Here is a 13,021-nt window from a genome sequence, read left to right as displayed (position 1 = left end):
AGTTTACAGCTCAAGGATGGTGGGACATGATTCCAGCAAGATAAAAATTCATGTAGGCAGGAAATAATTAACTGGAGACTCGGCTTGCCTACATGGTCCCGTTGTTCCTTTAAATAAACACCACCACCCTGTGAATCTGAGCTGTAAAGGAGGAAACAACTGAGGGATAAGTATATATGGAGCACACAGCCGAGTAAGGGGGAGAACATAAAACCAGGATATTCACTGATGTATGGTCGAGTGCCAGCCAGAGTGGCGTAGTGCGAATGAGAGCCAAGGAATGCCAAGTGTGGAGCTGAAAGAATAGAGAAACAAAAAAAGAGAAAGAAAAGAGAGCGAGATGAGGAGTGTGGGAGAGAATCTACAGTATGTCAGTCTTTAAAAGAGCTGCTCCCACACACTGTAAAATAACAAGATGAAATCTTATCAGTGACAAGCAAAGAAAAAAAGAGGAAAAATGGCGCGAAGCTGGCCCCCAGGGGCGAGCTCTTCAGCACCCACTGAGAGGAAGAAGAGAGCGAAAGAGAGCGCTGCGCTGCTTATCTGGAGCATCTGAAGAGTTAGCATGTTGTTCTATATGTATGTCATTTAGCCTCTTCTTCAGGCTTTTTATCTTATTTTTGCATAAATCAAACTTAAAAATTTCACTTGTTTCCAGCGCTGCTTTTTAATCATTTAAGGGCCCTAACACACCAAGCCGACGGGTGGCTGTCGGTCAGTGGCCGTCAGTGAGCATCTGTCACCCTAATTTCCAGGAATGTGTCCCGCACCGTTGGCACTAGTCGGCCCTTGTCGGGCCCTTGTCGGCCCTCGTCGGCCCTTGTCGCCTTTTCTCACATGATTCAGCGTGTTGAATCAGAGCCTGTCAGTGAGTGAAATCACTCTGATTGGCAGGTCAGCTCAGAGGACAAGAGGAGAAACAGAATTGAGGAAAGTAAACAAATGACTAAAGTCAAGAGGGCGTAAGATCAAAACATATATTAAGTAAGACTATGTTTTTAGCTATTAAGCTCTTAAGCAGAAACAGTTCATAACTGTTTGCGTTATTCTTCGCTAATGGACTATTTGCTACTACTTTTGCTATTTAAGCATCAGGTTTTTGATGTGCAAACTGGCTAACGTCTTGAATTGTAAATAAATGAATTTAACAGTTAGTTTATCTCCTCTAACGTAAGCTGCGCTGGACTTACAGTTTAAGTTATAAGAAGATCTTTTCAGGACAAGAACATCCACAGTGTGGGAGCTACAGTGCTATATGCATTATTTAAGAGTTTAGGTGAACATTAATGGCTTTGCCCTGCTCTTTATTTGGTTTGGGGTTTAGTTTCTACTTCAGCAACCCCCGCCAATGTTTGTCAAACACACTGGTTAGTCTTCGTCCTCAAAAACTTTTTGGCAATTTTGTTTGAAAATACTAAAAATAAGAGCATAAATTTAATCTGCGTGGTTTGTCCAATGATTTTTTATAGTAAGCATCAACAAGGTTAAGTGTGAATAAATAATCTATTTATAATATGTATTACATATTATAAAGGCTGTCTATTACATACTGTACTATAATAGCAGGACAAACAAGCTCTAGACTGCAATACAAGAACAATTCTTTGCTTCCATGTCTTCTACCGTACATGGACCCTTCCCTTTTTCCAGAAACATGCAGCTTCAGCCTTTTAGCATTTTATCAAGTATGTGGGTAGAATATGCACATTTAGGAGCAATTTACAGAGTTCTAGGTTTTAAGTGAGGTCAGCTAAACCACTGAACAGCCTGAGACAGAGTTAGTGTTAATTAGTTTGCTACAGCTGATATAATCTGCCAGTGGCAGTCATCACTTCAGCCAATAAAATCACCAGCTGTCAGCTACAAATTAGAAGCCAATTTTTGCTCACTTTTGTGTGAAAGCTAAGGCCCATTGTTTCAAAAATAAACACTTTTTTTGATGGTTAATCTACTGCGTTATCATAATGAACAGTGAAAATGGAAAGCTTACAGTAACTTAACAGTAACAGTAACTTGGCAAAGTGTTAATTCAACCAACTGGAAACAGGTGAAATTTCACACCTCTTGTTTTAAGAAAAATAAGATTTAAATGCTCAGTAATGGATTAAAATGACTTGCTGGGATGGATGTTGTGCTGCGTAAGCTCTAGCAATGTTTTCAACCATGTACTAAAGCTGTTAGTGTTTATAACCCCTCCGCGGAGGGAGGAGTGTTATCTTTAATTCTAATACTGCAGACACAGCACACCCACAGTATACCATGTGTGTACTGTGTCAAGAAAAATGATGAAGTGTGCACCCTGCTTCCCTTTCACAGGCCTGACTGACTATTGCCACCCTGCCCTCTCCTGCAGCCACATTTTCCTGAAGGTTTACTGTGTAAGCAATCTTAATGACACCTGCATCCCGCCCTCTGATTTGTGTGTTGACAAATTACATTCCACTGCAGGGTGTGTGTTTATGTGTGTGTGTGTGTGTGTGTGTGTGTGTCTGTGTGTGTGGACTGACTGACAGCGCAAAGAGGAAACTTTCCAGAAAAGTGATTGCGAAGCATTTCTCTGCACCTAATCCTGTCCTGGATATAATCAAACATTAACAGACATAATAAAGTACAGTTTCAAAGACTATCTTCCCTCCACAGTAATGAGACATAGTAAAGCATACAAATGACCATTTGCATTACAGTCTGACATTTGCAAGAGATATATTAGCTGAGCATAATCTCCTGAATTGACTGACTGTCATAGTCATAAGTTAGAGACTGATAAAACTGTGAATATGGTTGAAAAGCACTTGGAGCAGGCAGGTCTGACCTTTGCCCTGGTTCCTGGGTGGCAGCGGCGGCCCGTCTGCCACAGGGGAGGAGGTGAGGTCAGTGGAGGCGCTGTACATCTGGTTGGTGAAGGCGCTGTAGGACAGACGCTGCTGTTTGTCCCGTTGGCTGATGAAGCCCGGCAGGGAGAGCTTGTCGTGAGGGGAGAGGCTGGAGGAGTGGCAGAAGCTCTGAGGCCTCGGGGAGCGGTCCTTCTTGATGGGACTGGGCTGCAGGGGGGGACATGGGGGGACATGAGGGAGACAGCTGAGGCAGAGCCGACATTGGTCTAGTTGCTCTTTGATTACACGGGGCTGACATCGTAACCTGATGTACAGATGCCTTAAAGGAATAATTTGACATTTTAGGAAATGCACTTAGTTGAGTTAAATGAGAGGATCAATACCATTTTTAAAAAGTCCCTGCTGATTTTTACACTTCAGGATTTGTGAGGATTGAGTGAGCTTTAGACAGATTTTATTACAGGACTCCTCAGAAACTTGGTATTTCACAAGGATCGGGGAGGTTTTGCAGGATGTAGCAGTGCACATTTTTGTTGTTAGGCATAATTTAGATCATCTAAAAGTCTGTGTATTTTAGCACCCTTTAGTTGTACATATTTTTCCGTACAACGTTATGAAATTCAGGAATTTATCAGCAGTCAGGTAAAAGTCTTTTTAAGATCTGTAGGGAAACCTAGTCATGGTGTATCTTTGCAAATCATGTTGCCTCCTCTAGGGTTAATTTTGGGGTAAGGGCAAAGATTTTGTTAAAATACAACTTTTTAGATTACGATTTTGCTAGCTTGTACAAAAAGTTATGGGACAACCCACTGTAAGCTAACAGGAACACGCATCAGGCACACAACACTGTGACGGAGGACATAACACACCTCCCCTGGCTGAAATATCAACATAGCAAGGATATAGCAAGGCTAGCTGCTCCTATTGTTTCCCAGTATTTATGCTAAGCTAACTGCTGCTGGCTGTAGCTTCACATGAGAGCAGTATCAATCATCTTATCTAGTCCTCTGCAAGAAAGCAAATAAAAAAATGTTTCTAAAAGTGTCAAACTGTTCCTTTAAACTGCTGAAAATCCAACTGCTCAAATTGACAATATTAAAGAAAAATCCACCCTTGAATGCTCTCTCACTATGTAAGATGTGCTGTATATTAAAAGCACAGTGAGCACAGCTTTGGTGAGTTGCTGGTCAAAATATTTCTAAATCTCTAAACTCTATTAAATTTGGTTGAAAAGTGAACATTTTTAAAGGGATAGTTCGACATTTTGGCAAATTCGCCTATTGCCGTAATCCCTATAGTCATACGGGTAGGTACATTACCTTTAATTGTCAGTGCCTGCAGTTCTGAGATCGGTAGAGCAGAGCTGCCCGCTGAAATGGAGGTGAACGATACAGCCTGCTCTCTCCCTCAAAACTAATCAAATACACCATCAAATGACTCCAAAACGCTCTAGTGGAAAACACATGGCTTGCGCATTCCCCACGCTATGAAATAATAATGTATAATTAAGTAACATTACGACACATGAAGCAAATACTCGGAACTACTTTCTTGAGTAAACGACTGGGCGGAGTGACACAGTGTGCAGCTGAGACAGTGCCGTTGTTAATGCTTGTAGCCATTTGCGGTATCGTCAGCTGGACGCACCAGAAGGTTTGAGGAAAGTTTACAAGTGTTTTTGTAAATCATGGTTTACACATGCATTGTAAAAGGTTGCAGTAACAAGCCGAAGACATGGAGCAAAGGGAAGTTTCACGTAGTTCCAACCAGTAATACGGACAGGATGAAACAATGGCTATTTGTGCTGGACATTGATCCCAACACGCCTGTGGAAATGGTCCGGAAAATGTTTGTGTGCTCCTGCCATTTTTTACCAGAGGACTACGCTGAAAGGATGGAGCACAGAAGCTCAGGAATGGTTCAAACTCCTTTCTTGAGAGACACTGCCATACCATCTGTCGGCATCACAAAACGAGCAGACGTGGTAAGTGATCGTTGTGTATTTTGCACAGCAATCTCTCTGCTGTAACGTTACCTCCATGTTGAATAACATTAGCCTACGACCCAAGCAATGGTAAACAAGGCTAAAATGCAAATGTTGTTGTGGTCATGTTATGGATAAGTGCTTGCCCAGAGCATATAGTGAAGTGACTGGCATTACTTCTCATTGTTGGGAATAAACAGACTGCTAGGGAACATTTTATGTTGTTGTTCCTTCAGGAGTTGTGGTGATTTATGAGTGTGGAGTTAGCATGTTCTCCCTATGTTCCGGTGATTATTTTGAGGCGTACTCTATATTTATATTGCACAGGTGTACCTAATAAAGTGGCCAGTAAGCCTCACATTTACACCACCGGCTCTGGGTCTCCCCTCAGCCCCTGGTTGCTCAGCAGCCTCAACCTCTCTTCTTGCTCTCTCTTCTTCCAAAACCTGTAACTCTTCCTCTGTATATTCTGGCTTCTTCTCAACAAATTTGTTTTGATGACGGGAGTAACTGCACTAAACATATGCTGTTTGAAATCACTCCACCCAGCAAGTACTGTATGTCTGGAATGTAGTTCCGGCTGTGCATTTGGCTTCAAAACAACTCTGTCTCGTAATATTACATTATTATTTCATAGCGTGGTGAATGTGTAAGCTACAAGAGCGCTTTTGAGCGTCATTTGATGGTGTATTTGATTAGTTTTGAGGGAGAGAAGGGGCTGTACCGTTCACCTCCATTCTGTGCGCTAAGCAGCGGGCAGCTCTGCTCCACCAATCTCAGAACAGCAGGCACTGACAATTAAAGGTAATGTACCTACTCATATGACTATAGGGATTACGGCAATAGGCGAATTTGCCAAAATGTCGAACTATCCCTTTAAGACATGTAGATAACCCAAAACCATTGTTTCAACCGCATTTCTATGACTTTATGAACATGTAATTAGGACCTGCTTCACATTAAAATATAGCCACTGAAATGTAGTGAAAACGATGCCCAAAAACCTTCATTATTTAAAACAAACTTATATCCAACCCAGATGTTTAGAGGACGAAGAACTGTTTATTCTTCAGTCACCCATCTTCCTTCAACTTAATTTATTTAATACTTTAAGGTGCAGTCTGTGATTACAATCCAGTTTTTGTCAAATTCAGTGAATATCTCCTCAGGTCCGCCAGCTTCTCAATCTGTGTGTACTAAAAAAAATCCAGTGCTCATACACAGGCCTCTTTTTGTGAATAGTAAACAAACACAGTGGCTCAGAGGGAGCTACACAACACTATGCTGGCTACTCTCCCTCTTCAGAGGACAAAGCCGCACCATGATAGTAATGAAAGATAAATAACATCCGAGATATTACAAGAGCTTCTGAGAGTGCACTGACGGGAGGGGTGTATTTGTTTGGGTGTTGAGTTAATATCTTTCTCCAGATTCCTTTAATGCAGTGGTTCCCAACTGGTGCAGCCACACAGTCACAGATTTCTCCTTAGTCATTAGTCCAAGGTCCACACAGTTAAATACATTCAGTGTCATACTTGCGTTTGGCCATGTTGTCAAGCTAGTGTGCTGTCTCTCTCCAGTAGCTGTATGTTAGTGACTCACTCTACAGCAGGAAGTGGCACTTTGAAATTTAAGCTCTGTGCCAGAAATTCTGCCTACCTTTTTTTTTTTTTTTTTTTTTACAAACTTGACATGTTTGCGAGTCACTAGCGGCCCATTCAGAATGGACCTGTGACCCACTTTTGGACTGTGACCCACCAGTTGGGAACCACTGCTTTAATGTAAGATTTTCAAGGCCGCATCGCACAATGGTGCATTGGGGCTATAGTGAGTACAATAACTCAGTATGTCTGCCTCTACCATGGATTTCTGTCTATACATAATGATGTTCAGTCAGAGCAAAATTGAGAATATAGAAAGCAGAACGTTTTTAATTCTGTAGAAATGGCATCAAAGCTAGACTTATTGATTCTTTAAATTGTTCGAAATGTAGATGTGGGGGTTTTAAAAGGCAAGTACATTTACAGCAGCTGTTTTTACAGTGTGTTACAAAGGAACGCTGCTCGCTCATATCTGAACATCAGTCTGACTCATCAGCAGTTTCCATTATTAGATTCAGCAGCACGTTACGAGGTGTGCTGAAAACCTGATTGAATTCCATCTCGAGCAACTGAGTGTGACGCTCTGCCCGAACCTTATCGTCGAGGTCGTCATCGCTCTCGTCCATCTCCTCCAGTCTGAGGCTCCACTCGTACTCCACATGGATGTGAGGGTTGAACTTGCCCTCTGCAGCCTGCACGAGCTGACACACACACAAACATTCATTGGTCATAAGTCAGGATTAGTAACAATTAGTATGATAACTATGCAACACTACACATCAGTCATTACCCTCTTCTGGATATGAGATATTGTCCAGTATACAGAGCTACTGCAAGGACACTGCATTAAGTGTTAAATTTGCCAAGACATTTATTGTTTAGTAGAGGCTTTACCCTGCATTTAAAATAGCTTTTTTTGCCTGCATGGTCATATTAGCGTTAATAATGAACATACATCAACAATTACTTCCACTCTGCTGTCACTGTTGCCTGGAGGCTGAAGGAAGACCTTTGACTGCCATCTAGTGTTCTGAATAACCTTCCTAATAACATCACAATCTAAACACCACAACATTTGTTTAATTTTTCCATTTTTTTGCAATTAAGTAATGTTTTTAGAGCATTAAAATCCACTGTGATGTCCAAAATCACCAGCTGGGCGCTCCTGTACTTACTGCCTCCTCACACTGAGTGTTCCTCAGTCGCCTGGCAACATCTAGCGCCGTCTCTCCGTTCTGATTGGCTGAAGGGAGAGGAGGGATAATCAACAGTTGAGGAGTCTGATACGTGCGAACAGATGACATTAAGGAGAGGATGAACCTCGACGCGTGACTCACTAATATCAGTCGCCGGCTTGCCCCTCAGGAGTAACTTGAGGCACTCGGGCTTCTCGTACATGCTGCAGTAATGCAGGGCGGTGTTCCCCCACTCCGTCTGCTTATCCAGGTTACCGCTGGGAGAAAAAAACACACACACGCACATACACACACATAGTCAGGACACAGGTCATAAGCCTGAGGGTGTTTTCCACGGTCCTGCAGCGTCAGGTTAATGTGTTATTACCCAGGATCTTGTGATTTAGCATGAGAGAAACAGAAATCTATCTTTGACCTTAAAATTCTGAGGAAAGCAATGAAAATCAGTCATAAACACACCAAATAACACATGCAACTGTGTTAGCCATGCAACACCAGCTTCAGGCTACATTAAAGCAGGTAAATTATCCCTTTTTGATCTCTTGTATCTCCCAGAAAGGGCAGGAGAAATATCTTAAATAATGAGGGCTAAGATGGCATGAGTACAGCTATTAATTAATGAGAGGGTTCCACTTCTTGTGTGTGCAGTCAGAGCAGTGGTGGGTAAACAATTGAAAAGAGAGGAATAAATTAAGGCAGAGAACAAGTGCTTGACCCATTTCTGTTTGCCTTGTGGGAATGTGAGCTGAGCTGTGCAAGCGCTAAGCTTCTCCTCCGCACTTCTACTGCTGCGCTACAGACTGAAGCACGGAACAAGAAAGACTCACAGCAGACACACGGATCACATTTGATACTGCGTGTTTCCGCTAAACTGTTGTTTACTACATATTTTATCTCTGAACCTCTGATGTGTTGAAGGAAATTCTGACAGCTTTTTTAACAAGGTTGAAAAATGGAAACCAATCCACACTCTTATGCAGCTCTATTCTGGTGTTTTGGTGAAGATGACTCATAAATGTACCTGTTCTGCACGAGGAAGTCCACTAAGTGCAGTGAGGTCTGGTCAGCAGTCCGTACAGAGTAGTGCAGTGCTGTCTCTCCGGATTCCTGCAGGGGGCCATCAAACACAGCAAAGACACAGTGAGACAATCTTGGGCAGCATCCATTCTGTATTCTCTCTCTCTCTCTCTCTCTCTCTGTCTCTTTCAGCATTTAAACAAGCTGCAGTAAACAAAATGGCTCCTAAAAATAATATTTCAGCACGCATGATGCAGGAATTTGCTTTTTTTTGGCAAGTATCTTGCAGTGATTTCATGGTTCTCTGTGAACTAAAACTAGATCTAAATGTTATGTCTTTAAATGCAGCATTAAAGATGGAGATGAAAGATTAAATATATGGAATATATGTGCTGTATACTTGGTGGTGTCTGTAGGGAACACTAAGGGCTGTATGTAGTCATGCATCCCTGTCCTTGTGCCTGGGTTTAGAGAGGGGGGTTGTCACTGTGCTGTCAGCAGCCATTCAGATCTACTGACAACAGCAGATCAGATATCGGTGAGTCAGACTTCATAGCGCAGACAGCAGCAGCAGCTCCCTCTGTCACCAAACAATATCCTCTTTTATTCTGCTGCTGCATTGTACACTTAATTTTTCATTAGGAGAACCACCGTGTCTGCGTTATAAAACCTTGACCCATTTATGTCAGATTAAGTCTGATCAGTCGTGTTGTTTACGGTGCAGCATCTTCACCATTTACTGCTCATTATTTAACTTTCATTTATGCCCGAACCGGCGGTGCAAAGAGGCGAGGAAACAAAGAGGCCGCCACAGAATGAAAAACATGAATATTGCCGCCGCAGATGTCGTCATCTGAGTAAATATGAACTCAAAATGAGATGATGCCCTCTAATGTGGTTGCTGGATATCACCACCTGCTGGTGAAGCTATCCAGATGATTCTAATTTTTCCAACTGTTACACTCGTTTCTACCCGCCAAATAAATTCAGCAGCTGGTAGAAATGTGTCAGCGCTGAGGTAAAGCTGTGTGACAGAAATAAACTGTAATCATGTTATGAGGAGGTTGACATGTCCCCAAGATTCAAGGCAACATACTAACTTCGAATGTCAATGTTACATGACATGCATCTTTGCCAAATAAGCAAAAAAATTCACAATTTTTACAGATATTTTTATTATCTATAACGTGCTGCTTATCATATTCATCCTAATCACCATCTGGGGGAGTTTGTGCACGATACTGTTCTCCTTTCTTTGCTTTCAAGCCCTGCTAAATCACGGACCTGTCCTTGGTGAGTTTACAGAGTGCCATGACGGCTCTTGTCTGGGGCTGAGTGTCACCAAGACAAAGGAGATGTTGCAAGCATGGAGTTGAGTGAACTATAGCCATGATTTATGGGGAACCAGTGGAAGCTGCACACCAGCACAAACACCTGGGAACTGTCAGAGATGACAAACTGCATTTTAAAGCCAACACAGAGGTGATCATCAAAAAGTGCCAACAGCGTCAGTGCTTCTTAGGAAAGCTCAACTCCTTTGGGGCAGGCAGGAATATCCTCATTACATTTTACAGCTCCTTCAACAAAAGCATGATGAGCTACTACTTTATCTGTTGATTCAACTCTATCACAATCAGTGACAAGAAATGTCTCCAGAGCACAATGAACAGCTGCTCCAAAATCATAGGACATAGAATCTCTGCATGATCAGCAAACACTTGGTAACGCCTGCTCCATCTTAGAGGACCTCACCTCTGCTCTACATAATGCCTTTGAATGGCTGCCCACTGACAGGCGTCTGCGCTGCCCTGCAGATAGCACTAACCAGAGGAAGGAAACCTTTAAATATACAGAATTCCAGTCTGTTTATAGCCCCCCCCTTCTGTCCCGCCTGGGACTAACCTCCATACCAACTGTTCTGACACCAGAATCAGCCACCCCCCACCCACTTTACCGGCTCCACTGTCTCGCACTTTAAGGCTTTTAAGTTATTTATTATTACTGCAGGACATTTGACCATCTGACTCTACCTTTGCTACGTGACCACTGCTGCAGTGGGTCATGTATTGTCACTGCTGTGAACTGATAAGATTTACAATTTAATTCATCCTACGGAAACTGCTGAGCAACGGCTGCAATACAAAGTGGGAACAGTGCAGATACAAAGAGTAAAATACACAAGAAGACTAAATAACATACAGTAACAGTAGGTGCAACTACTGTCACCAGTATGGATGACAAATACAGCAGGGTTACTTATAAATATGTTTGAACACACTGAGTCGGTAAATGTAAGAACCTTACTATGTCTGCACCACAAGGTCACCGCTCGTCATTCATGTATTGTCCTGCTATATGATGCTTTTTCTCTATGCCAGCCTCAGGAATTTATGGATCATTCACTTGGTCTATAACATGTCAGAAAACATCACACTGTTTACTTTGTTTAACCAATGGTCCAAAACCCAAATATATTCACAGATAACAAAGAAAATCGGAGAATAATCATATCTCAGAAGCTAAAGGCAGTGAATGTCTGGCAATTTGCAGATACGTTTTTGTCAATTGACCAATTGATTCATTGACTATGTGGGCTCTGTTTACAATGATCCACAGACCTCACCGTCAGCAGTTTTCAGTGGGAATACCTCTTTGGTAAGTGCTTCCAATTAAAACAGTTGCCTCGGATTGTGTTTTGAGTGGCTATAAGCAATATTTTAATAACAACAAGGTGTCAAAAGACAGAGCTTGGTCCACAACTTCACTGTTTGGGTTCAGTCTCACTGCTCTCATAGCCTCATTTTTGGCTGCAGCGGGCAGCTGTTTTCAGGGAAGAAGCTCTAAAAACCCACTGAATATTTCCTGCCCAACACCCAAAAGCAGACAGACACAGTTAACAGCTGGCTAATGAACATTGTGAAAATATTTAGCAGCTACAGAGACAGATATTTCCCTCAGGAATTTATTAAGACAAGAAACAGAGCTAAAAGGAGAGTGAATATTGGACTTAGAATCATCAGGTGGACACAAACACGGCTCCAAATGTATGATAATGTTGCTCTGTTTGCTGGCTGTTTAAATAAATAAGCAATTGTTAGCTAACAAGTGCGAGTATGTATAGTCCCATAGACTTAGAGGACTCACCGGTCCAACCTCTGGGAGCGGCTCCATAAGTTCAACCCCCTCTGCATAGACCTGGATGAGAGACAGCAGATCCCTGGACTGAACCGCCTCAAACAGCTCGATCATTTTAGCTGCCGCAGACGTGCATGTCTTCCTCGCATACTTGTGGTCCACATATTTAGCGTTGATGAACTCCTTCCTCACCGTCCTGTAGAGGAGAAGAGGAGTTCAGTCAGCTGTTGTCATATTAAACGAATCTAGTTTTTAGGCAGCATTTTCAGAGAGCACTCACATGTCACTGGATGGAGTGGGCTTTGGTGAAGGGGACGGGAGGTTTCCCTCCATGATCTCATTGAAACTACTGTTCCCTACATTCTTGGCCAGCTGGTGGGAAAGAAGAAAGAGTCAGCATCAGATCATAACAGCATAACAGCTTTCACATGTTCTTGGGGACAGATGGGGACGTTGGTTCTGGGAGTGTGTTTGTTTCTCCGCTGCTTTAGGAATCAAATTCTGCTCTCTGCTGTGTTTCCACTACTCTTTCATTATTTCTAATATTTCACTCGAGATGAAAATAGTAAAGGGCGTGGACTGCTGCCTCAAAAAAAGCTATTTATTCACATGGTAGACCATTTCTCTGACTCACCAAGAGTTCTGAGGTCCCTAGCTTGTCGAGCTCCATGGACTGGATGCGGGAGATGTGGACCCCCATCTCTCTGTGGATACCAGAGCACTCGATGCAGGTCAGGATGCCCAGGTTGGTGGAAAGCCACTTAGGATCTATAAACACAGACAATATGGGAAAATATGTGCCAGTGCTTTTCATAATCTACAATACAGTATCATTATTGTCATAACCAGTGTGAAAACAAATGTGTCTCAGAGGGATTTAATCCTATACTGAATGTCAAATAACAGATTTTGATTTAAGTTGCATCAGGTAACACTGAAAGCTCCAAATCGCATCAAGACGTGCCAGAAACCACACAAATACACGTCAGTAAAATTCAATTTAAGTCCAGCCTGGGACACGTCATCCCTATCTCTACTGTCAACTGTCAACTAAACGCCCTAAAACCGTATTTAAGAATAAAGACACGAGAGATTTTTCAGCAATAAAAGTCCTGCCCTTTACTGATAATACGTTCTGTGTGGCTGCATTGTATTCTGGTGCTTTAAGGCTGCTGTCAGTAGAGAAATTGGTTTCTCAGCGTCTCTAACATTTGATTTATTCTTGTATGATTGCAGAAGTTGGGAGAAAAATGG

The 13,021-nt window shown here is 42.4% G+C and overlaps 1 protein-coding gene across 4 annotated transcripts in view; it reads right to left on the bottom strand.

The window, feature by feature from the left end:
* asap1b (ArfGAP with SH3 domain, ankyrin repeat and PH domain 1b) overlaps nucleotides 1-13,021 on the bottom strand; it is an 86,729-nt gene that overhangs the window by 6,774 nt on the left and 66,934 nt on the right. For 2 of the 4 annotated variants that reach the window (XM_078162441.1, XM_078162443.1), the window contains exons 15-23: nucleotides 12,402-12,535; nucleotides 12,048-12,139; nucleotides 11,777-11,963; nucleotides 8,637-8,722; nucleotides 7,757-7,872; nucleotides 7,595-7,662; nucleotides 7,013-7,120; nucleotides 2,813-3,041; nucleotides 227-295 (exon numbers count right to left, since the gene is read on the bottom strand). In XM_078162441.1, the coding sequence (XP_078018567.1) occupies nucleotides 227-295; nucleotides 2,813-3,041; nucleotides 7,013-7,120; nucleotides 7,595-7,662; nucleotides 7,757-7,872; nucleotides 8,637-8,722; nucleotides 11,777-11,963; nucleotides 12,048-12,139; nucleotides 12,402-12,535 (1,089 nt within the window). The remainder of the gene's footprint in view (nucleotides 1-226; nucleotides 296-2,812; nucleotides 3,042-7,012; nucleotides 7,121-7,594; nucleotides 7,663-7,756; nucleotides 7,873-8,636; nucleotides 8,723-11,776; nucleotides 11,964-12,047; nucleotides 12,140-12,401; nucleotides 12,536-13,021) is intronic. The other 2 variants (XM_033638395.2, XM_033638398.2) reach the window with 1 other exon arrangement.

This window comes from Epinephelus lanceolatus, chromosome 20 (assembly GCF_041903045.1).
Source record: "Epinephelus lanceolatus isolate andai-2023 chromosome 20, ASM4190304v1, whole genome shotgun sequence".
NCBI lineage: Eukaryota > Metazoa > Chordata > Actinopteri > Perciformes > Serranidae > Epinephelus > Epinephelus lanceolatus.
The sequence above is the reverse complement of the archived record's forward strand: the minus strand, read 5'-3'. Positions and strand labels throughout refer to the sequence as shown.